Source organism: Octopus bimaculoides, chromosome 3 (genome assembly GCF_046866305.1).
Source record: "Octopus bimaculoides isolate indiv1 chromosome 3, ASM4686630v1, whole genome shotgun sequence".
Classification (NCBI taxonomy): Eukaryota; Metazoa; Mollusca; class Cephalopoda; order Octopoda; family Octopodidae; genus Octopus; species Octopus bimaculoides.
In genome coordinates, this window is record NC_142930.1 from 67459755 (window position 1) to 67485172 (window position 25418).

Consider the following 25418-nt stretch of genomic DNA (forward strand, 5'->3'; position numbering starts at 1 on the left):
GATTTGGGGATAATGATTATGATGGAATAAATACAAACTTATTTGATGATGATCATAAGATAAAAATGTCATCGTTTGATGTTCTGCCATAAATTATCTTCCAGAAGAGCTGTTCATCCTAATAATGAAATTGACTTTATCAATTATAACTAATTTTTCAGCCTTATAAAGCCATATAATTTTAATTATATATTTAACTATTCAGTTTTCAAATATTTCATAATTTCCCTTTTATATGAACATGCTGACAGCATCTTTTACATCTTCTTTTAGCATCTTCAAGCTTAATCTGAGAGCATAAATGCTGTCATGAGTGTAATACATAAAACAAGTCTAAGAGAGATAAATTTTAAATGACTTTCAAATAGATCTAGGTTCTTTTATCTAATAAACTTAACCAAATTGATGTAAATAAATAAATAAATTATTGCTTTCTCTTCTATATAACTTTATTTGTTTACAGCAAAGGAAAAAAAAAACATTAAATAGGCTGAACACAAAGGATTTAATTCAGTTCCAATGAGTACCAACAAAGATCTTGTTTATATATTCTTTTCCAAGATGACCTTAGAGTGAAGTTTGTTTCTTAGACTATTTCTTTAAAAGCCTTGCTAACACACTTCACTTGGTATTCTCTCCAATAAGTTTCAAGTGGTATTTCTGAGCTAGGCTATGGATTAAACCTAGAAACTTCATTTCACCAGCTGGAGTTTTTATTCTAATCACTTACTTATTGATTCAGAGAACAGAAGCCTCGCTGTTTAAGGTGTTTAAACATTAGACTGACGCATTTGTTTACACATTTTGATACTTTAGGGAATATAAAGATAAATACATAAACACCTTAAAATGACAACACTAATGTCTTCTAAAACCACAAATCAGTTGTTAGACCATCAGAATAATAGTTCCTAGCACAACCCCTGGCTTATCTTAGGTATAACACTTAACTGATTGAAGAGATTATCAATCAAAACTCTGTGTCTAAGACACATATAAGATGTGGAAATAGTTTGAAAAACGAACATCAATGTCTTTTCTTATTTTAAAAACAGGTAAAATAAATTTCATCATGATAATTTTTACAAAAATGGCCATGTCCTAAGTACAAAGATTTAATCATTAAAGAATAAGATTTAGTAGATTATGTTTGCATGGTAAGGTCTCATAGAAGTCGACAACCCAGGAGGAACTGTTTCATTTATGCCACCAATACTCTTGACAAAGGTATGAAATGAATGCTAGGAGTGTTGATTTAATTATTATAGGTGGAGGCATGGCTGTGTGGTAAGAAGCTTGCTTCCCAACCACATGGTTTTGGGTTCAGTCCCACTGTGTGACACCTTGGGCAAGTGTCTATTACTATAGTCTTGGGTCGAAAAAGCCTTGTGAGTGGATTTGGTAGATGGGAACTGAAAGAAGACCATTGTGTGTGTGTGTATATATATATATATATATATATATATATATATATATATATATATATATATATATATACATCTATGTGTGTGTGTGTCATTGTATCTGTGTTTGTTCCCCCATTACTGCTTGACAACCAGTGTTGGTGTATTTATATCCCTCTAATTTAGCATTTCCACAAAGGAGACTGCTATAATAGATACTAGGGTTTAAAAAAAATAGTCCTGGGGTTGATTCATTCGACTAAAACCCTTCAAGAGAGTGCTCCAGCATGGCTGCAGTCAAATGACTGAAACAAGTAAAAGAATAAGTTCATGTATAGTGGGCCATATTGAGGTAAATCAGCAAGAACCCAAATCCACAATTCAAGATTATATTTCCTGTAACATTTGCTTCATTGAATATTATTGAATAAAACATTGATGTCACAAACTCTCATTTCTGTTTCATAATAAAATCTTAGTCATCAATCATTAAACAGGTCACACTGAGTGTTAAATAAGAAAAAGAAAAATAACATAACAAGTCACAAAATAAACTTACACAGTATTTTTTCATCTTAGTAATAATAATATAGAAAGAAACCAATCCTTATTTAAATAACAGAAATTGATTCTAGAAGAAAACAAAATCGTTATGTAACATTGATCTCTTACAAAAGTACAAAGCCTCAAATTTCTGTTAAACGGATGTTGTAATTTTTATGTCCTTAAAATTGTTAGTTATGTAAATGAAGTCAAACAGTTTCAACTCAGAATTGAAACAGGCCTGTGGACAGGATGAGAGCTAATTCCACTTCATGGTATTTGCTATATAAATGAGAGTGCAAATTGACAAGCAGCAAAAATATGCATTTTTTGTATGTTGTCTATAACACATTGTGTTCTGTTCAAGACACTTAAATCTCAGTCATCCTGTCTGCCAAGCTGTATGAAGGTAACAAAGTGTAGGATAACTCACAAAAGTTCTGACAGCTCATAGTTCTGAAGTTGGGACCTCATGTAGTTTGAGGAAATAATAGGGGTGCTGGCAATTCTACTTTATTATTGAATTTATCATCACCAGTTTGGATATGGAAATGAATAAATGTCACATATATCTTTCTAAAGTAGACAGGAATGGTCAGTATTCATGTTGATTCCAAATTTAGTGACATTATTCGAAAGAAAATTTGAAACCAAACATTTTTGTTTTTTGGATTCTTATCTTTACTGTGTGAAGTTAATTAAGTTATTATATCAATGGTTAGAAATTTGGGATTCAAAAAGGACAATATCAATAAGCTACATTGAAAATCAGTTGTTAAATGATGAGCAGCAATATCTTCAGTATGAACACCAATAAATATCCCAAAGCCTAGCTTGTTATGAATTTGTAAATAAACAAATAAAATCATATGAAGTACATGTTACATTGTTTCTGCTCCAGAGTGTGAGGTGTAGTTTTTGAGGTGAAATTAATCATTTACAAGTTATGGTGTAGTGGCAGGCACAGGTGTGAAGGAAAAAAAAGGTGTGGTATTTTATGTGGAGGTGGTATGCTCATGAGGTAAAGTGTGTACATTATATAATGTTATGACGTATTCATGACAGTATTCCCTCGTGACTGTGTGGCAATTGTTGTCGGTTAATAGTGTGAGAAATTGTTTGTCTGTACATTTGTGGATACTCACGTAGGTGTGTGATTTTCATTAAAATGCATCAAAATGGAAAATACCTTATAAAGTTAGGGAAATGAGTAAGACAACAACAACAAAAAAAGAGAAAAGAAAACGAGAAATTTCACCGTATTCTATGTAAGCTTCTTTTAAATCACTTGAATTAGTCAAATCTCAGTAAGAAAGCCTTTGGTATTTAAAATAGGAACCACATGTCATAGAATAGTAAAACACATACATTTATAATAAGAACAGATGAATAAACCAGTTACAAAGTAGAAATTTGATAACAATGAGGTTTGAGCCCAACTTACAACATGAGAGAAAGTTAAAAACTTGAATGAAAGAAAACTAATGGTAACCCATTTCAGCAAAAATCAATTCAGTGAATGTGTGTGTTTTGAAAAGTGAATTTTGATATTTTAAATAGTAAGAGGAGATAATATATTGGGGAAAAACTGGAAGAGATCGTGGGTGAAATAAGAAGGTCATCATACTTAATGTTGTTGGCACTCCGTCGCTTACGACGTCGAAGGTTCCAGTTGATCCGATCAACGGAACAGCCTGCCCGTGAAATTAACGTGCAAGTGGCTGAGCACTCCACAGACACGTGTACCCTTAACGTAGTTCTCGGGGATATTCAGCGTGACACAGTATGACAAGGCTGACCCTTTGAATTACATGCACAACAGAAACAGGAAGTAAGAGTGAGAGAAAGTTGTGGTGAAAGAGTACAGCAGGGTTCGCCACCATACCCTGCCAGAGCCTCGTGGAGCTTTAGGTGTTTTCGCTCAATAAACACTCACAACGCCCGGTCTGGGAATCGAAACCGCGATCCTATGACCGCGAGTTCGCTGCCCTAAACACTGGGCCATTGCGCCTCCACTATACTTAATGTACTGAGGTAAAAAATGGAGAACGAAGCATTAAATCATTGATCAATATTAATTTAATATAAGGTGGTGAGCTGACTGAATTGTTAGCATTCCAGACAAAATTCTGCTAAGCATTTTATCTGTCTTTACGTTCTGAGTTCAAATTCCACAGAGAGTGACTTTGACTTTCATCTGTTCAGATGAAAGTCAAAGTCATTGTAATTTCACCTCAAAAACTACACCTCAGACTCTGGAGCAGAAACAATGTAACATGTACTTCATATGATTTTATTTGTTTATTTACAAATTCATAACAAGCTAGGCTTTGGGATATTTATTGGTGTTCATACTGAAGATATTGCTGTTCATCATTTAACAACTGTTTTTGAATGTAGCTTATTGATATTGTCCTTTTTGAATCCCAAATTTCTAACCATTGATATAATTAATAACTCAATATAATTGACTTACGCCCTCCCACAAAATTCCTGACTTGTGCCAAAATTTGAAATCAATATTAATTTCATCTCATCTTTATAAGTATACAGGTGACAACTCTAGATATGCTTTCACCTAACGAGATCTCCTCAGTGAAGAATAGCCTTCTTCTCTATTCCTATCAGATTGTAGATAAGAGAATCATAATATTGACGTACAATAATTCTTTTCTACTATAGGCATGAAGCCTGAAACTTTTGCAAGAGGGGCTAGTCAATTACATTGACCCAGTACTCAACTGGTACTTATTTTATCAACCTGAAAGGATGAAAAGTGAAGCCAACCTTGGTCTCATTTGAGATCTGAATATAAAGCCAGAAGAAATGCTGCTAAGTATTTTGTTTGACATGCCAACAGTTCCGCCAGCTTGCCACCTTGATGTACAATGACTGTTTCTAATTTTGACACAAGGCCAGTAATTTGAAGGGAGGAGGTTAGTCAATTCCACCAACTCCAGTATTTGACTGATACTTAATTATATTGACCCCAGTGAGATGAAAGGCAAAGTTGACCATAGCAGAATTTGAACTCAGAATGTAAAGATCCAGAACAAAACCACAAAGCATTCCTTCCAATGCTCTAAAAATATCATTAATTACATAAGTACACATCAAAATTTATCATGATAATCAAGGGGAAATTACCTGGTGACAACATCTCACAAAAACAATAACAGTCGAGTTAGGGCCATCAGTTTTAATGGAGTGAAGAGAAAAATCTAATTAATTAATATTTATTATTAAGCTAATGTTTTCTCTTTCTCCTCACTCATGAATAAGAATTATTAAGAATTGGAGGTAACCACAGTACATTGTAATAAGCCAAGTTAAATATTAGAAAACTAGCAACGATCAACAAATTTAAGTTCCATAATATTAATACCATCTCTTATGAGTGACAAAAAACAATATTTATTAAAATTATAGCTATTAATGTTAAATGCAGTAGAATGGCAGAAAAAAATAACGCACCAGACCAAATTGCAGTTTTAGGTTTCAGTCCCTCAACGTTCTGAGCTCAAATCATGCAAGTATCAACAATGTAAATAACAACCAAGGTCAGTTCAACTGATTAAAACTCCTCCACTTTTGTTCCTCTGAATTAACAAGCTGCATATTACCTTGAAGCAGAGAAGAGGCTGTGTACATCATATCTCTCCTGACAGCATTACTAAAATAAAGCAAGTGAAAGGAAAAGCTGCAACCAGGAATCAAAATCTGGGTATAGTGTTGTATGGTTGCTCACATTGATTAGACTAATTGGCTACACTAAAGCACATCAAATCAAGCAATTGTTGTGTTTCTTTCTCTTTTTCTTTTTAAATTAGTCAATAAACCTTAGGTAAATTATACTGAGTTCAGATCCCAAAGGAATTAAGACTGTTTTCCATCACTTTGTGATAAATAATATAAACATTAGCACATTCTGAGGTGTCTGTTTAATTGGTTGTATCCCTTCCATACAAAACAATTGGTTTTGTGTTGCCTTGTCAACAGAAATCAATAATAACAGGGAGGATTTCTAATATATAGATTGTTTCTTTTGGGTTTAATAAGAAAGGAAATCAGTTGTTTAATTTGTGCTGTTCCAACAAGTCCAACAGGTGATAGCATGAATAAGTCATAAACTTGTTTTACCAAAATATCACGACACCTGTACTTGAATTTATAATAATGATATTTTTACACTGTCACAGACTCAAATTAGAAGGAAAGGAATAGAGTCAACTGAACCTACCCAGGCATATACTGGTTAATTATTTTCATCAACTCTAATTGGGATGAAAAGCAAAGTCAGTTCTAGTAGATTTTGAAATTAGAACATAATAGGATGAAACTATATACTGCAAATGGATATAGTTCAGCAGTTAAGCACTTTAAGGACAACTGATTACAGAGTTGGATTACCAAAAGCTTACAGTTAAACTATGACAATTAGCACATGAAATTTTAGTAATAATTTCTTTTAACATGGCACAAGGTCACCTTTTGTAGGTGAATACCAATTGATTAAAATAACAACAACACCAGTAATGCTGGTAGTTAGTTTATGAATACAAGAAGGATTCTAGAATTGTTTAAACTGGTGAAACATCCATATTGGTACTGCATTAATTTTCCATCAAGCCTGTTATGAAGTCTTTGTGCAGTTGCTCACCCTTTTATCTTAAAAATAGCTCAATAAATTTGATAACTCAGTTGTGAATATAATTTACCCAAAAGAAATATAGGATGTTCTAGGTTGGAATACTGATTGGATGATAAAAACTATGCATCAAATGTAGGAAAATGAAAGTGATAGCTTTCAAAGTGATAGCTTTCAAAGTGATAGCTTTCAAAGTGATAGCTTTCAAAAGGTAAGTAGAATCCCAACAGTATAAATACTTACACACATATAAATAGACAACACAAAGCAAAAAGCACTCATGAAATAAACCCCAAACTACTGAAAGACAAACAGAATAGCTGGAAATCACTACATGATATCACCTCACATTAAAGTCTAGCAGGGAATTTAAACAACAAATATAGACATAAGCATTTCACACATAAAATACAGAGAAACAACCAAAGTAACAAATATATGCTGTATAAATAGACTGCAAAAAATTTAAACCCACTGCAATAGAACTTTAAAAAAATTAATGGAACTATAAAATGCTTTTACAGAAAAAAAAGGAAAAAACAACACAAGACCTCTCATACCCCATTAGGGTTAAACTGACTGATCAATGGTTGTTGTTGTTGGCACTCCGTCACTTACGACGTCGAGGGTTCCAGTTGATCCGGTCAACAGAACAACCTGCTCGTGAAATTAACGTGCAAGTGGCTGAGCACTCCACAGACACGTGTACCCTTAACGTAGTTCTCGAGGATATTCAGTGTGACACAGTGTGACAAGGCTGATGCTTTGAATTACAGGCACAACAGAAACAGGAAGTAAGAGTGAGAGAAAGTTGTGGTGAAAGAGTACAGCAGGATTCGCCACCATCCCTTGCCGGAGCCTCGTGGAGTTTTAGGTGTCTTCGCTCAATAAACACTCACAACGCCCGGTCTGGGGATTGAAACCGCGATCCTATGACCACGAGTCTGCTGCCCTATCCACTGGGCCATTGCGCCTCCACTAATCAATGGTGGATCCCTCATAACATACATAAAATCATGCATCCTGTAAATACCACAAACAACCCTTGTTTATTAAAGGGTTAAGACAACAGAATAAAAATGCACACATCCAGAATAAGACCTCAAAACAAAACACATTAGCATAATAAACATAGCACCTGCATACTTACCAAACATTTCAGGGAACATACCACAACCACAGCAGTGTAACACACACCCAATCACTATCATTGGGGAGAATTCAATTCACATAATACCCTGGTACAAAAACAATATAGATAATACAAAAGGTGATATAATGTTGTCAGTACTGGACTCCCTTTACATCCTAAACTATCTATGCCAGCACACCGACACACATCAATAAGCTGACTACAACTTCACCACAATCATCATCACCTGCACTACACAATTAGCTCTCAAAAACACATGGTGAGTTCTTTTTTTTTTTTCAATTTTCTTCTATTTACCTGCCTACCATGATTACAACAAACTCACATACCAATAAGCAAAAAAAGAAAAAGTAAAAACACTTTTATAAACTTAAAAAAACAAAGAAAAGAAAAGAAAAAGAAAAGTAAAGACCACAGTGGAATTCTATCCACCAATAAACAGAATCAAGGTTTGTAGAACATAAAAAACAACATATCAATCACCAGCACTGACAGCTCAACAAATTAATTATAGATGCTTCAGTGAAAAGAAAAGCTTATCTCCCAAACAATTTTAGACACTAAATTACACAACTAATATATAAGGTGCAGGCATGGCTATGTGGAAAGAAGTTTGTTTCCCAACATGGTTTCACTGCACCTTCCACAAGTGTCTCTTACTAAACCCCAGGCCAACCAAAGCCTTGTGAGTGGATTTAGCAAGTAGAAACTAAAAGAAGCCCTCTGTGTATATGTATGCTACTGTGAGCTTGACATTGAGTGATTGTTGTAAGTAAATGATGCCATCATGCAAGTGGTGTACTTTGTTCCCAATCTTCTGAGATATGTCTGATCATGGGGAAACATTACCTTTCTTGGAAACAGGTGAGGGTTGGCAACAGAAAGGGCATCCAGTCATATGAAATTCACCTCAACAACTTCCATCCAACCCATGCTATCATAGAAAAGTGGATGATAAAGATTAATAATGATAATGGTGATGATGATGATGAATATAGACAACTTGAAGCAAAAATAAAAATACAGCACCAAAAACGTAAACAAGGAAATGCCAAGCATATGTATCCAATCAAGCAGTACACTAAACATGTATTAAATAATTAACAGTATAAATAACTTTAATAATGTCCCTATTACATATCACACATCACAGTAACATGTCAAATAACATACCAACACTTCAACAGTAATGCAAATGACTTTGTCAAATATATATTTTTTTAAATCAGCCTGTGTGACTAAGAAGTTTGCTTTGCAGTTATGTAGTGTTTCAGGTTCAGTCTCACTACATATCATCTTGGACAAGTGTCTTCATCTATAGCCACAGGCTGAGCAATGTCTTGTGACTGAATTTGGTTGATGGAAACTGTGTGAAAGCCTGTTGTGTGTGTGCGTATATTTTATTCCATAATGGTTACCTTTGAAGAGTACAGGGTTACATAATTGGACTGTAACCTAACACTCCATTGAACCCCTAGCGCGAAACCAATTGGTAAGATTGGCCATAATGGATATATAATACTGTACACTTCAATTAATATATATATATATATTTATATATATGATGTTGCACTCCGTCGGTTGTGATGATGAGGGTTCCAGTTGATCCGATCAACAGAATAGCCTGCTCATGAAATTAATGTGCAAGTGGCTGAGCACTCCACAGACACATGCACCCTTAACATAGTTCTTGGGGAGATTCAGCATGCTCAGAGTGTGACAAGGCTGGCCCTTTGAAATACAGGTACAACAGAAACAGGAAGAAAGAGTGAGAGAAAGTTGTGGTGGAAGAGTACAGCAGGGTTTGTCACTACCCCCTGCCAGAGCCTTGTGGAGCTTTAGGTGTTTTCACTCAATAAACATTCACAACACCCAATCTGCGAATTGAAACCGTGATCCTATGACTGTGAGTCTGCTGCACCATTGCACCTCCACATCTATATCTATATATATATAAATAATTAATATAAATATATATTTATTAATATTTAGCAGAAGCAACAAAATGACTCAAAGGCTGAGAGTTTCATGCATTGGCACTTATCAAATGCACAAAACTCTTGGCCCATGACTCACTCTGTTGTTTCTTCTAAATATCAATAAAAAAAATATTCATATACTCATATTTTGAGTTCTACTTTTCCTGTTTGCATCACCAAACCCATGTGTGTGTGTGAGTGTCTGTACGCGTGTGTTTGCATATTTTCAGAGCTGTACTTGCTACCCAACCACTTGACAATCAGTGATGGTTTGTTTACATCCCCCAAAACTTAGCAGTCTAATAAAAGAGAGATAAAATAGATACCAGACTTTAGAAAAAAACCAAAAAAAACCATGAACACTGGAGTCAATTTGTTTGATTAAAAGCTTTCAAAGTATTGCTCTGGCATGGCTGTTGTCCAACGACTGAAACAAGTAAATGATAAAAAGAATAACGATAGAAAAACAAGAAACGTAAACTGCGACATTCACAACTTTCACCTTGTGCCATGACCTTGACCGCTTTCTACTATGAAATTCCAAGAGTTGTGTTCGGGCACCTGTTCAGTGGTTACGATTTTCAGTCGTGACTTTGAATACTCTGTCGGTGTCAACGATGACTGAACCCAAATGGTTCGGATTACAATGCTATTGCTCTACAAATGAAACCTAAAACCTCAAATGCATCAAGACTTGATAAAAAGCATACACATATAGGTGCAGGTGTGGCAAGAAGTTTGCTTTCTAACCACATGGTACCAGGTTCAGTCCCACAGCATGGTACCTTAAGCAAGTGTCTTCTACTATAGCCTTGGGTTGACCAAAGCTCTGTGAGTGGATTTCAGAGACAGAAACTGAAAGAAGCCCAATCTGTGTGTGTGTGTGTGCACGCGCACGCCTTTGTGTTTGGGTTTGTCCAATCCCATCACCACCACTGGACAACCAGCGATGGTGTTTTTACATTCCCATAATATAGTGGTTTGGCAAAAGAGCAAAACAGACCAATAGAATTAGTACCAGGCTTAGAAAGATAAATACTAGGGTTGATTTGTTTAACTAAAATTCTTCAAGGCAGTTCACCTGCATGACTGTAGTCCAATGACTGGAACAGGTAAAAAGAAAAAGATATAACTATAATATTTAGGGTTTTAAGGGATCACAACACTCACCAACAACTACAAATATTCTTGCTACTACTGTCAAATCTCCAGAATTTGGATATTGGGCAAAACCATCATATTTTAAAGTCCAACAAAAATCTCAAGTGAAGTAATATTGCCCAGTCTTATTGCTAACTTATGCATAAAGAAACAACATTAGAGTACAAACTATGTATTAGCTGTATCATGAACCTAATCATATTTGGGCACATAATGTCTTCAGACCAAATTGTAATAGACTATAAAAGCAACAAAACTGATCCTTCATATAATAAACCCATACGTTGTTCTCTTCATCATAACCCAGATTTAAACTGCTACACCCGACCATTACACCACTCATAAATGTTGCGCGCATGCACACACACACACAAGGGGTTCAACAACAAAAAAACCTCCTACACAAGCCATCCTGACTACCATCAACAGCAGCACTTCTTTTGACGCTATCCCCCAACTTATAAAATACTCAACACCTCCACAAGAATTACCACAAAATACTGGTTAGCAAACTACATTGCGAACTGGCAAGAACATGTAATTATGGGACAACAATACATCAAATATTTGCAATATGTCAGATGGAATATCACAAGAATCTGTCTGCTCATCCACTCTGTTTATCTGATACCTACATTATCTTGCACATTATCAAACCATGTACACAGACACAAATGCAAATGATATTTCCATCAAAACTTGCTATCACACAGCAGACACAAATGCAGATGATATCTCCATCACATTCTTCTGTCACACAGCAGATACAAATGCAGATGATATCTCCATCACACCTTGCTATCACACAGCAGGCACAGCTGCAGATATCACCATCACAACTTGCTATCACACAATAGACACAAAAGCAGATGATATCTCCATCATATCTTGCTGTCACAACTATAGATGATATCTCCATCACAACTTGCTATCACACAGCAGGCACAAATGCAGATGATATCTCTATCACAACTTGCTATAACACAGCAGGCATAGCTGCAGATATCACCATCACAACTTGCTATCACACAACAGACACAAAAGCAGATGATATCTCCATTACAACTTGCTATCACACAGCAGGCACAACTATAGATGATATCTCCATCACAACTTGTTATCACACAGCAGGCACAAATGCAGACATCGCCATCACAACTTCCAATCATACAGCAGGCACAGCTGCACAACCAGTCCAACCTAATGTAAACCACATCTAGAACCATGACTACAAAATAACAGACTTATAGCGGTACAAGCCAAAGCCACTGTAGAACATAAAACACTAAAGAACAACAATTACAACCAACTGTTACACTCAGCAGTATAAACATACCCATACACAAAAGATAAATATGCTAGGAATTACATACAATACCCTTATGAGATCTTATAGCAAACATATTAAAGAAAGCAAAGCAAAATGCAAACATACTTAGAGCACACTCAGAAACTACATTTAGCCAACACACACACACACACACACACACACACACACACACACACACACACACACACAACAACAACAACAACAACAACAACAACAACAACAACAACAACAACAACAACAACAACAACAGCAGCAGCAGCAGCAGCAACAACAACAACAACAACAACAACAACAACAACAACAACAACAATAACAATAACAATAATAATAATAATAATAATAATAATAATAAAAAAAAAATGACCAACAACTCAAAGGCCTACTAGCGATTGTTAAACAATTCAGTGATGACATCAGGATGCAATTTGGCCTTGATAAATGTGCAAAAGCTATCTTTATCAAAGGAAAAATGACAAATACATCTAATGTGAACCTTGACCAGCAAAATGTCATAAAAGAGTTAGAACCAGCGGAGAGCTACAAATACCTAGGGGTAATTGAAGGGGACAATATCAAGCACTCAGTGATGAGGGAAAGGATCAGAAGAGAATGTTATCGCAGGGTGAGAGCAATACTGAAGACAGAGCTGAACGCGAGAAACAGGATCGAAGCGATCAATGCTCTAGCCATACCAGTCGTGACTTACAGTTTCAACATCGTTAACTGGTCAATTACTGAAATATGTAATGTTGACAGAAAAATACGAAAACTGTTGACAATGCATAGAATGCACCACCCTAAGGCAGATATAGAACGTCTTTATCTGCCAAGAAAAGAGGGAGGTCGAGGACTACTACAGCTGGCATTATCAATGAAGGTAGCCACAATTGGCCTAGACACCTATATGAAAAACTCTGAGGACTGGATGCTAAAACTTGTCTTAAAATATGAAAGCAAGAAAGCATCTTACTCAGTAACAAAACAGGCAAAGGAATATCTAAGTGAATTCCAATTGCAACAAATTCAAGAATTAGACGAACTAGAAACACCTACAGAAAAAGCTAAGCGCTTGAAAACCCGTGCTAAAATTGCTGCCTTAGCTATTATGACTGAAAAATGGCATGGAAAACCTCTCAATGGCAAATACCCAAAGAGAGCGAATAATGCAGATATTGACAAAGCCCTTACCCACCAATGGTTAATGGCCTCTGGATTGAAATCAGAAACAGAGGGGTTTATCATAGCAGCCCAAGATCAATGCCTACCTACAAAGAACTACCAGGCCAACATATTAAAGAACGGCAGCTCCCCATTATGTCGTATATGCCAACAACAAAATGAGACCATCGATCATGTTGTCTCCATGTGCAGTCTGCTTGCGCCTACAGAGTATCTCAACAGGCATGATAGAGCTGCACAATATATTCACTGGGTAATATGCAAAAACCTGGACTTGCCCCATGATAAAAACTGGTGGGAACACAAACCACCCCCAGTACTTGAAAATGATCACATTGCACTCCTCTGGAACTTCACCATTCAAACTGACAGAAAGATAGATGCAAATAGGCCAGACATCATACTGAAAGACTTCAGACAAAAATCATGCCTCCTCATTGATATGACTGTCCCAATTGATATAAACGTATCTGTCAAGACCTACCAAAAACTGAGCAAATATAAAGATCTTGAAATAGAAATTAGCAAAATGTGGAATCTGAAGACGAAAACAATACCTATTGTCATAGGTGCCCTGGGAATGACAGCGAAACGGGCTGATTACTACCTAGCTCAGATACCAGGAAACCCCAAAATGGCTGAAGTCCAAAAGATAGTGCTCATGGGAACTGCCCATATCCTACGTAAAATACTGTCTATGTGATCTCAAATTTTAAAGCAAACATAATTTTCTTATGGTTTCTTAAACATTCACTTGAACAAAACTGTACAAATCCAAATATATGGTACCCTAGGCATAACACCTACATGAACTTCTAACTTGTTGTCTCTTGAGGTCTCTGGGTGAGACTTGGATCCAACTTGTACAAATGCAAAACAAAAGTCAAACATAAAATAATAATAATAAACACCCGGATGTAGTACCAGGCAGTGGCTCTCATGGCTTCTGATCTTAATTGATTGGAAGTGTTATCATGTACATTGTTTTGTCTTGGTATAAAAGATGGGCTACAGCAAATATTCTGCTTAATATTACAGATTTGCTTGTCAGTTGTTTGACCTTAACCAGTTGAGCATGACCCTTAGTGGTTGACAATATGTGCATCTCTGATCATGAGCAGAAGTAGTGGGGGAACATCATAGCCATGTGCTGAGAGGAATTCTTTGGGGTTTGAATAATTCACCTTTGGAAACATGCGTGTTTTGCTCAACATCCTTAAACAAACCTTATTCAGGGGCCTTTTGAGAAGGATGGGCTACTCGACCTGAAGAAAATTCTAACTGGGCCCCACCTGCGTGGTCATGCACTGTTTATCTTGATATGAGATCACCATGTCGTGCACATATGGTTGTGATGCATGTGCCTGGTGTACCTTTGTCAAACGGGTAATCATGATGGGTATAATGGGCTGCATATATTTTACCCCAGTGTCACTTTGATGGCAAGGACTGCTCTCTCACTCAATAATGATAATAATAATAATAATAATAATAAAAATAATAATAATACATCCCATGCAACTTAGATTATGCCAGTCCTGTCTGGGTTTCCAATCCCTCTACAACAAATCATAACAAGCTGCAAAGAGCACAAAATTGCACAGAGTGTATCATCACAGTCTGCACACAGTCCATATTCACAAAAAAACAAAAATACTGAAAATGAAAGACAAACCTGGACAAGCAAGAGGAATAGTTTACTATTGCAACAAGCTCTAAATTTCGCAGTTATCAGCCACCACCTTAACAAAATAAATATATATCTATGACAGTGTTTTCCAATTAATTTTCTGTGAGGTCCCACTATAATTTTCCAGAAAAAATGTATGTCCCACTGGTGAAATATCCTCAAAGAAATATCCACACTAGGGCATTGGAACAATGTTATACTGCAACAAACAGTTTTCACATTGTATGCTTGGCTGGATCAATTGGTTTAGCTAGGCTGAGTATAGGTGTTGTATGTTTGTTGTGGAAAAAAAGATTTTCATAATTCCATGTCCCACTAATAAAAAAAAAAAGAAAAAAACATTTTGGCTTTCAAGCCCCACCTCAATTTTCCTAGGCCCCTACGTTGGGAATCCTTGATTTGTAACATTCTTTCCTTCCATTTTCTCCAGACAAACATAAAAATCACACCTTTAAAAGATCAGCATTATCAGTGTCATTAAACCCAAGCACTGTGCTGCAATGTACAGTAGCAATGGTAAATGCAGAGGAGCAACAGGTGCATTTGGACCAAGTTCATATTTCATTTCCCTCATTACCATAATTAAACCTATAACTCAATGAGAGAGAGAGACTAAGCTAATGAGGGAACCTTTATGTGGTTACCTCACAAGAAATAGTAACTCTCTGTCAGATTAGATTATACCCTGTTGCTTTGAATAAGAAAGAACACATTGCATAATATCTCCTAATTTTGTTAATACAGACTTTACTGGGAATACATAACTATCAATTATCATTAGTCACTCTGAGCTGATAATAATGATTTCTAACTTTGTCACATGGTCATCAATTTTGAAGGTATTTCTTCCTCCTCCTCTTCCTTTAATGTCCATTTTCCATTTGGCCTCAGCAGAATTTGAACATTGAATCGAGTGGCTCATAACTAGATACTGCAAGGTTCAGGAAGAGATACTACAAAGTTCATAAGTTTAACCATTTCTACTGACTACTGTTGTCTTTTATTTATCAAAATGATTTTTTTTTTGACAAAGTTCAATGATAAAATTTGTTGGTAAAGACGTTTAGTCCATTGAATAAATTCAGTATATAACTGGTAAAAATTTAATTGACTCTTGAGGGATGAAAAATAAAATCAACTTTGACTGGACTTAAACTTAAATGAAAAAAATTGAAAGGCAGTTAACATTTCTACATTTCTATGAACTCAATCCCACAAACTTACATATACTGTATACTCTGCTTTGTCCCCACACCTTTGGAATGGTATAAAGGAGGTGATTTAGCCATAAAATCTTTGCCAAATCCAATATAAAATGCAACAAATTTCTTAATTAAATCAAACCAAATAAAATTTGTTATCCTCACCACAAAAAGTATAAAGACTGTATATGTGCATATGTATTTGTGTAAACACAAAACACACACTAAAAAGAGAATCTTAAAAGAAGAGAGAAATTAAGCAGAATTCAAAGACTATGAAAGACTTGAGAGGAAGACTGATGGTGAGCTGTTACCAAGAGTTCAGAATTATAATCACAAAATAAATCTTAATTTCTTTCTCTTATCTATTGCTCTTCTATATCTCTTTTATACTCTCTCCCTCCATATATATATATATATATATATATATATATATATATATATATATATATACATATATGTATATATGGCTCTTGTGCGGGTGGCACATAAAAGCGTGGCCGTTGCCAGTACCGCCAGACTGGCCTTCGTAGGATTTTCGAGCGAGATCGTTGCCAGTGCCCCTGGACTGGCTCCCGTGCAGGTGGCACATAAAATACACCATCTTGAGCATGGCCGTTGCCAGTACCGCCTGACTGGCCTTCGTGCGGGTGACACGTAAAAGCACCCACTACACTCTCTGAGTGGTTGGCGTTAGGAAGGGCATCCAGCTGTAGAAACTCTGCTAAATCAGATTGGAGCCTGGTGTAGCCATCTGGTTTCACCAGTCCTCAGTCAAATCGTCCAACCCGTGCTAGCATGGAAAGCAGACGTTAAACGATGATGATGATGATATATATATATATATATACATATACACATATATACATACATATATATAATTACAAATACATATATGCTTTTTTTTAATATTTCTGTGTGGTTAAAAGTTTATTGTTAGTTTGCTAGCATTTATTATTGGATTGTCTAAGCTTTCTTGGTATTGCTTAAAATTAATATCTACATAAAGCCAATAAGAGATTATTATTTTATAGTTTTTCATGTTAAAATCCATATACAAAAATCACTATTTGAGTCATATATTCTATATTGCCATATACAGACATTCTCCGCATTATGAAAGAGTTGTTTTCCTGAAATCTTGCTGCAACATAGACTTCAGTAATACAAAACTTCCCATTGACTTGTAATAAGGAAGTCACTGGGAAAATAAGTTTTGCTTATGGAATTCTACATGATGGTAAAATTTTCAACAACATAATGTTTCCATAATACAGGGGATGCTTGTGAAATATAATTGTATAAAAATAAAATCATGAATACAAAAGCAAATATTAAATGGATAATGGTACACAGTTTTATTTTTAAAAGATAACTGAAACTATGAACATTCAGCAAATTATCAATGTAAAATCAGGATATTGGTTAAGTAGCTCAATGATATTCTCTTATTCTTTTGTACATTTCAGCCCTAAGGGTGTGGCCATGCTGGAGCACCACCAGTAGTATATAAGATGATACTGGAATTATGCTTGTTTGGGATCAATGTTGCTTTAGTTGTTTTTCTAGCAATAAAACAGTTAACGTAATTACTACCGAAAATAATTGAAGAGTAATACAAAATCATAATCAAAACAATTCTAACCAATGCTGGTTGTATATATTTAGAGCTTACAAGTAAGAGAGTGGGGAAACCTGTTCCATTATGAAACATCAATCTTGATAGAAACTAATAATTAATAATAAAGAAAAAAATTATACATATATATATATATATATATATATATATATATATATATGTATATATATATATATATATATATATGAATAAAAAAAAATATTTACAAATGTTTTAGTGTTCCATCACAAATATAATTTTGATGATAAGCACTTTTAATCTATTTACTTAAACAGCACTTTTTCACACAAACGGATTATATATAATTCAATAAATTGTTTTTAAAATACATCTAATTATATAGTACAATTTATTAATTTAAATGAAAACATAACAAAAGAAAGTTTAATAATCTAGAATTAAAAGTGATAAATGCATTGAATTATTGGAAAGTAGAAATGTTATCAATATCTTTATAAGCATATTCTGACAGACACATTGCTGACTAAATAATTTGTGTGAACAGAAGAAAACTCTTAAGACTAGGCTCATCTTATTTGCGATACCCTAGAATTATCAGAGCCCATGACTAAAATAGTAAGAGAATAAGAATCAAAATACTTATAGCAGTAATTTACTTTTCTTAGTCAAAGTACAATTACAAGTCATGCCCATTACAACCAAAATAGTAGGTGCAAGATTAATTGTCAGTACACACATGGATATAACATTAAACAGTCAAAACTTTAATCAGTTTTAATTAGATCCCAAGGGAGTTTTAAAAAAGTAAATATCTAAATTAATTGCATAAAGCAACACAATCTCTGTAGATGTATGAAAAAAGTATGTATAAAGAATATATTCAGGATATGCTACTAATACTTTTCAACAGTATTACTATCTACATCACATTTTCTGCATATTTACAATCTTAGTATACTATCATTTAAATGAATAGAATTTTTTTTAAAATAATGTTGCCATTTTCTTGAAATTATTATATTCAGTATACCATTGTGAAAAATACAGAAAACTTTTGAAATTTTGAAAAAAACAGTTGCATTGATTTTGAGAGCATTTTAAGAGAATCTTGGAGAAATTTCAAGAAGATTCAGAAACAACTGCTACAACAAAAAAATAATAGGATTATCTTCTGTGTTACTATCATGATAAAGGACATTGATAATAAAATATGTAAGCAATATTTTTCATAGATTTTATTGTTTTTGTTTTTATACAATTTATCCTAATTTAAGATAGTCATCTAGAACTGAAAATAGAAAATGTAATATATAATTAAATAACACTTAAATATGTGAGAATGAAACATTTTTGTATATATTAAAGCTGTGCTCATATTTTCCATTTTAAATATTAAATGTATAGAAAATGCTAGATCCTACATTCCTTAAACTACCTTAACCACATTTTCTTTAAATGTCTTTAATTACCAAATGAGCATCAGTTATTTAAAAAAAAATTATAATTATCATTGAAATTAATAACCTGACAATGAAAAAAAAATCACTAAGAATATCCCTGAATAAAATTTCTTTAGATTTCTTTAAATATCTATTTTGTTATGGCATGCATTTCTTTAAATTGAATAAACAGAAAATAAAAAAACATACATAAAATATAATTACTTTCTTTCATTGGCGCATCAGACTTTTGTGAGCCGATCTTTTACTAAAATGACGTAATGTTGTTATTTATCAAACTTACCTCCAGAACATCCCGTAAGCATTAAAGCAACGAAGCAATAATTGCTTATATCATTTGTAGAGCAATAGCATTGTAATCCGAACCATTTGGGTTCAGTCATCGTTGACACCGACAGAGTATTCAAAGTCACGACTGAAAATCGTAACCACTGAACAGGTGCCCGAACACAACTCTTGGAATTGCATAATTTGTTATTACAAGCTTGAAAATAAAAAAATATATATAAGGGACGTAACTCTAGCTAACTACTAAACATAGTGGTCAGTTGATATGCTGTTAATTGAAACGATTTTTTCCCCATGTAGTCTTATAGCAACCAATTCACCCAAATCTTTGGGGTTTTCTTTCTTTTTAATATTTTTCTGTTCTTCATCAACGTGCTTGATAAACAGTACAAGAAAATAACCTGATTATATGTTTTCAATTCAAAGTTATCTTCTAAAGTTTGGAATGTAACAAAATCAATACACAAATATGTTTAAAATGGATATAATTAGACACCTCAACCTGTTAAAAGTTTTTTTTTCTCTAAGTTTATTGTGTCTTAATCAATTAAAAGCATTTTTTCATTTATCAATGCCAAAGACGAAATGAATCATCAAAAAAGCGACAACATCATTTATTTACAGGCAAACTCAAATGATTTTACTGAATGTTATAAATTAGCATTGTAAGGTGTTGTGTTGTTGACACTCCGTCGCTTACGACGTCGAGGGTTCCAGTTGATACGATCAACGGAACAGCCTGCCCGTGAAATTAACGTGCAAGTGGCTGAGCACTCCACAGACACGTGTACTCTTAACGGAGTTCTCGGGGATATTCAGCGTGACAAGGCTGAGCCTTTGAATTACAGGCACAACAGAAACAGGAAGAAAGAGTGAGAAAAAGTTGTGGTGAAAGAGTACAGCAGGGTTTGCCACCATCCCCTGCCGGAGCCTCGTGGGGCTTTAGGTGTTTTCGCTCAATAAACACTCACAACGCCCGGTCTAGGAATCGAAACCACAATCCTATGACCGCCAGTCCGCTGCCCTAACCACTAGGCCATTGCGCCTCCACATTGTAAGGTGTATGACATAATCAATCATTGGTAATAGAAGCAGGTATTGCTGTGTGGTTTAGAAGTTCTAAACTTACCTTGAGTAAATGTCTTCTACTTATAACCCCCAAACCGAACAAAGTCTTGAGAGTTGATTTGGTAGACAGAAACTGAAAAGAAGACAATAAGATTGTTGTGTGTGTGTGTGTTTCTGTCTCCTTGCCTTGACATTGTGTACAAATTGTCAGTAAATATCACTGTCATACAAGCAGTATTATTTGTTTGCAATCTCTTTTGAAAACATGTCTAGACTAGGGGAAAACATTACCTCACTTTGAAACAGATGAGGGTTGGCAACAGGAAGAGTATCTGGCCATAGAAAATCTGCCTCAGTGGATTCTACCTGATTCGTACAAGCTTAGAAAAGTAAGTGAAAAAGTAATGGTGGTGGTGGTGGCGGCAGCGGCGGCGGCGGCAGCGGCGGCGGCGGCGGCAGCGGCGGCGGCGGCAGCGGCGGCGGCGGCAGCGGTAGCGGCAGCAGCAGGAGCGGCGAGGAGGAGGAGGAGGATTAGTGATTCTCAACCTCTTGTAACTCAGCTTCCTCTTTACTGAATGGCATTTTACAAATTCTTCTGTCCCATATTTTGCAAAAATATAACAAAAAAAAAAAAAAATTAAAAAAATAAACAGCAGATTATTTTAATTAGATAGAAACTAATTTTGTGCAGTGATTTATTATCCACATTTTCTAACACTATTCTATCCAACATGTCCCTCTTTTTTGATATCTGCAGAGACTATTTTAAATGTTTGTGGAATTACTAAAGAAAGCAGAGATTTACATAGTGAAATTATATTGACCCTTGGCACATTGATCAAGCAGTAGAGCACTCATTGGTTAAACTAGGATTTCTGAGATTACTGACCTGTATTTTGCTAATGAAGCAGTTATTCTAGTTGAATCTTTGAATGTCTTAAAGAGTGTTCCCATTTCACTAAATAAAGTGGAACCACTTGACATTAGAGTTTCTTCGGTCAAGACAAAGATCCAATCTTTTGCCTGTTTCCTAGGGAACTCCACCTTGTCTGTTTCTGTTGCAGGTGGAAATGTCAAGATTGCTGATCACTTCACTTATCTTGGCAGTGTGGTCCATAGTAACATTACCCGTGAGTCAAAAGTCGTAAGAAGACTTGTGTGTGCAGGGGTGGTTGGCACTCTTGATGTCTGAGCAGAAGGACAAATTATTACACACACAAAAAAAAAGGAAAAAATTGCAAAGCAAACACTAAGGCTTTGAGCTTTGTAAAAGATTTAAAAACAGGCCAAATACAGTACACAGAGACAAATAGTACCCATGAAATCATTATTTTCTCAAAAAAAAAAAGAGGAAGTAATGCAAAATCTAAAAAAATATTTATTTAACTTTTAGAATGGCAAGAGCAGCAGGCTTTGAAGAACATTTATTGAAAAAGATAATTCAGTAAGACATATTTTCTAGAAGGTAATCTTATATCTTTTAGTTTTTACTTGTTTTAGTTATTAGACTGCAGCCATGCTGGGTCACTATCTTGAAGCATTTTTAATCAAATGAACTAACCTCAGCCCTTTTTTTAAAGCCTGGTACTTATTCTATCAGTCTCTTTTGCCAAACTGCTAAGTTATCAGAATATAAACACACCAACAAACCAAGTGGTGGTGAGAGACGGACACACACACACACACACACACACACACACACACACACACACACACACACACACACACACACACACACACACACACAAGCACAGACACACACACACACACACACACACACACACATACACACACACATGATGGGTTTCTTTCAGTTTCTGTCTATCAAATCCACTCACAAGGCTTTGGTCAGCCCAAGGCTATAAGTTGATGACACTTGCCCAAGGTGCCATGGAGTGGGGCTGAACCCAGGTAAGTTGAATATTTTTGTATTTTCTTCTAGAGAAAACTCAAATTGCAAAGACATATTGACATTAATCTTTCAATCAAATGATGAAGTCATTTGTAAATTATTTTGGAAAAAAAAAAAAAAATACAGGATACCAGGAATTGAAGAATAAAACAATATAAAAGCAAACAACCCATATCTCAAAAAATGGAATCTACTTAATATAAAGAATGCTATTTGATATCTCAATATAAAGAATGATATTTGAAGAATTACAACACAAATATCCAGACAAGAGAAGAAATGAAAAATTCTACAAATTGATAGTGATCATAATAACAAAAGACTTAATAATAACAACAAAATCTTCTTTGAAAACCAGTTTAGGTGCATTTTAAAAATTCTTAAGTGAAAAATTTGCCTCTTTAATATTTACTGATTATATCATGATAAAATATCTTTTGTCTGTTTTTAATGGTACTAAATTCCCATTGATTTTCTGAAAGCCACAAAATAAATCCCTGTCTTCAAATATTGCTACTGAAACAGATAATGTAATATTATTCCATTAAATGAATATTTTTGTGATAAGAATTATTTATGCTGTAGATCAGTGGATGCAATGGAAATGTTTAAAAGGTGTAAGCTAGGTTTTCATCTGTTCAATTATTTAAATAAAAAAAGTATTCCCTAGCCAATTCTCCAAATAAACCTTGTAATAAAAGTATTTCTTTCCACTTACAAAGTTGTAAGAGAGGCAGTGGCTGACAGCTTCAAGCATATATTTAATATATGTCCACCAACAATGCATTTCCAAACTAGACTGAAATTGTGTATATTTAATACTGATCATGTTAAAGATTTGATAAATTTTCTCCTAAAGTCTAAAATAAAATGTAAGAAAAATTTGTATTAAGTAAACTATATCAATTCTGATGTTCCCTAAACATTAATATCTCATACAGTCATAAGGCATCAAATTGGGGTATAGGTATAGTCAATTAAACAGACCCCAATACTTCCCTAGAAGGACAAAAGGCACATTTGACTTGTGCAGGATTTAAATTCAGGAAGAAAAGGACTCACCTAAACATCAACTTTCTTTTCTGTATAATTTCACCCCTCCATTTTTCATACTCAAGTAGAAGAGATAGTCATGAAAGTTTAGATATTTTCTTGTGAAATGTTGTTACAATGGTGTTGTGGGAAATCATATACTAATTTTATAAAGGATTTAAACATTGCTCAAATGTAATAATTTCTAATGAAAGATCTGGTAAATCAATTGGAGAAAAATGACTGACCAAGTAGTTGTTAATCTGTAGAGTTGCTGTGGTGCTTTATAACAATAACCTCTACTGTACTACTCAATTATGCTTTTTTCCAAGGGTCTTGTATTCTTTCCTCATATCAAATCTGAATGCCAAATGAGCTACAAATTATCTCATTAAGCTCAAAATATTTGATGAAGTTGGTCATCAAATGTGTATTAATTTTACAAAGTTAGATGCTCTATTTAATATGTGAGGAAGCGAAACTTATTTCAAAAAGAAAGACTGAAACAAGCCTCCCACTACACATTAAAATCACAGCAGTGTAGTATATATTGTTAATATAAAAGCATAGTTTGCATCGTTATCCAGTTGTGCAGATTACTGTAAAATGCATGTCATTAAAGTGTATTGTACTCACAAAAGAGAAAAAAAAAAATTGTCTGTGTATGCAATACTTACATAGATTATTTACAAACTGATCAATATTAGTATATTGATCTCAAGAATATTTGTGAATAATTAAACATTTTCAAGTGTAAGATAAATAAACTTGCTGATTTCTTACCTATAGTAACAGATTCAGTTTTGTTTGTACCCAATTTGCTAGAAAAATTAATATTTCATTCACATCCAGTTCATGAGCCAGTGTTATACAAACAAATACTGAACTGATTTTATAAAAGAAACTAGTTATTCAGTGGCTGGTTTCATAACCAGTTTACATCAAATGTAATTCTAATCCTTGTAAATTAGGATTAGTATGTGTATGAACAAGTTGGCAAATATTTTATGTGAGATTTAAAAACCAAACGCACACATAGACAGATTAAAGTATTTAGTTATCATTATGGTATTATCTAATCACCAGTTTCTTACGTAACAACCTTGCTTTATGTACATAAACAATAATGCGATGGTTCAATAAATAAAATATTAGGCATGTAAAACATAGATCATCACATTGTAATTCCAACAGATTTCACTGTTGTAGCATATAACAATGATGTTCTATTTCCATAAAACATTTTTGTTGATTGCTAGCTTATCCTTTTAGAGTGAATTGAGGAATCCTTATGCGTGCACATGCACACAAACATGCCTATATATTATATACATGTGTGTGTGTGTGTGTTTGTATGTGACTTCTATATCTCCCACCATGTGCATCCCCATCCTTGTTTATCACTCACTACATTAACTTTTACCTCCACCTGTTTACACCCCATCGCGCTCCTACAAAAGCATCCATATACTCTCTCACCTCTCTCATGACCCACTGTCTGTATATTCTCTTATGCTCGCCTTCTTGCTCCTTGAAAGTTTGCTCTAGAACCCAGTCACTAACTTCTGTTTATCTCCTTCAGTTATTTATCTCTTCTATCATACTTTAGCCTTTCAACACCTGGCATAAAAGCCCCCACACCCACACCCACACCTCCCCCTCCCAAATACTTCTTCTCAGCTACTCCCACTCACCCTTATATAATGTGAAGTAACCATATATCTTCTCTATAACAAGACACCCAATTTTTTCACCTCTATCATGCTTCAA

The 25418-nt window shown here is 34.6% G+C and overlaps 1 protein-coding gene across 17 annotated transcripts in view; it reads right to left on the reverse strand.

The window, feature by feature from the left end:
- The window catches only part of LOC106870336 (myeloid leukemia factor 1), an 86713-nt gene extending 62177 nt beyond the window's left edge, over positions 1 to 24536 (reverse strand). For 2 of the 17 annotated variants that reach the window (XM_089349154.1, XM_052966379.2), the window contains exons 1-2: positions 19632 to 19829; positions 7745 to 7832 (exon numbers count right to left, since the gene is read on the reverse strand). Coding sequence is in view for 5 of the 17 variants with exons in the window: in XM_089349142.1 (XP_089205268.1) it covers positions 8597 to 8637 (41 nt within the window). In the remaining 12 variants the exon portion in view is untranslated. The other 15 variants (XM_089349155.1, XM_014916366.3, XM_089349144.1 and 12 more) reach the window with 12 other exon arrangements.
- Positions 24537 to 25418: the final 882 nt, after the last annotated feature.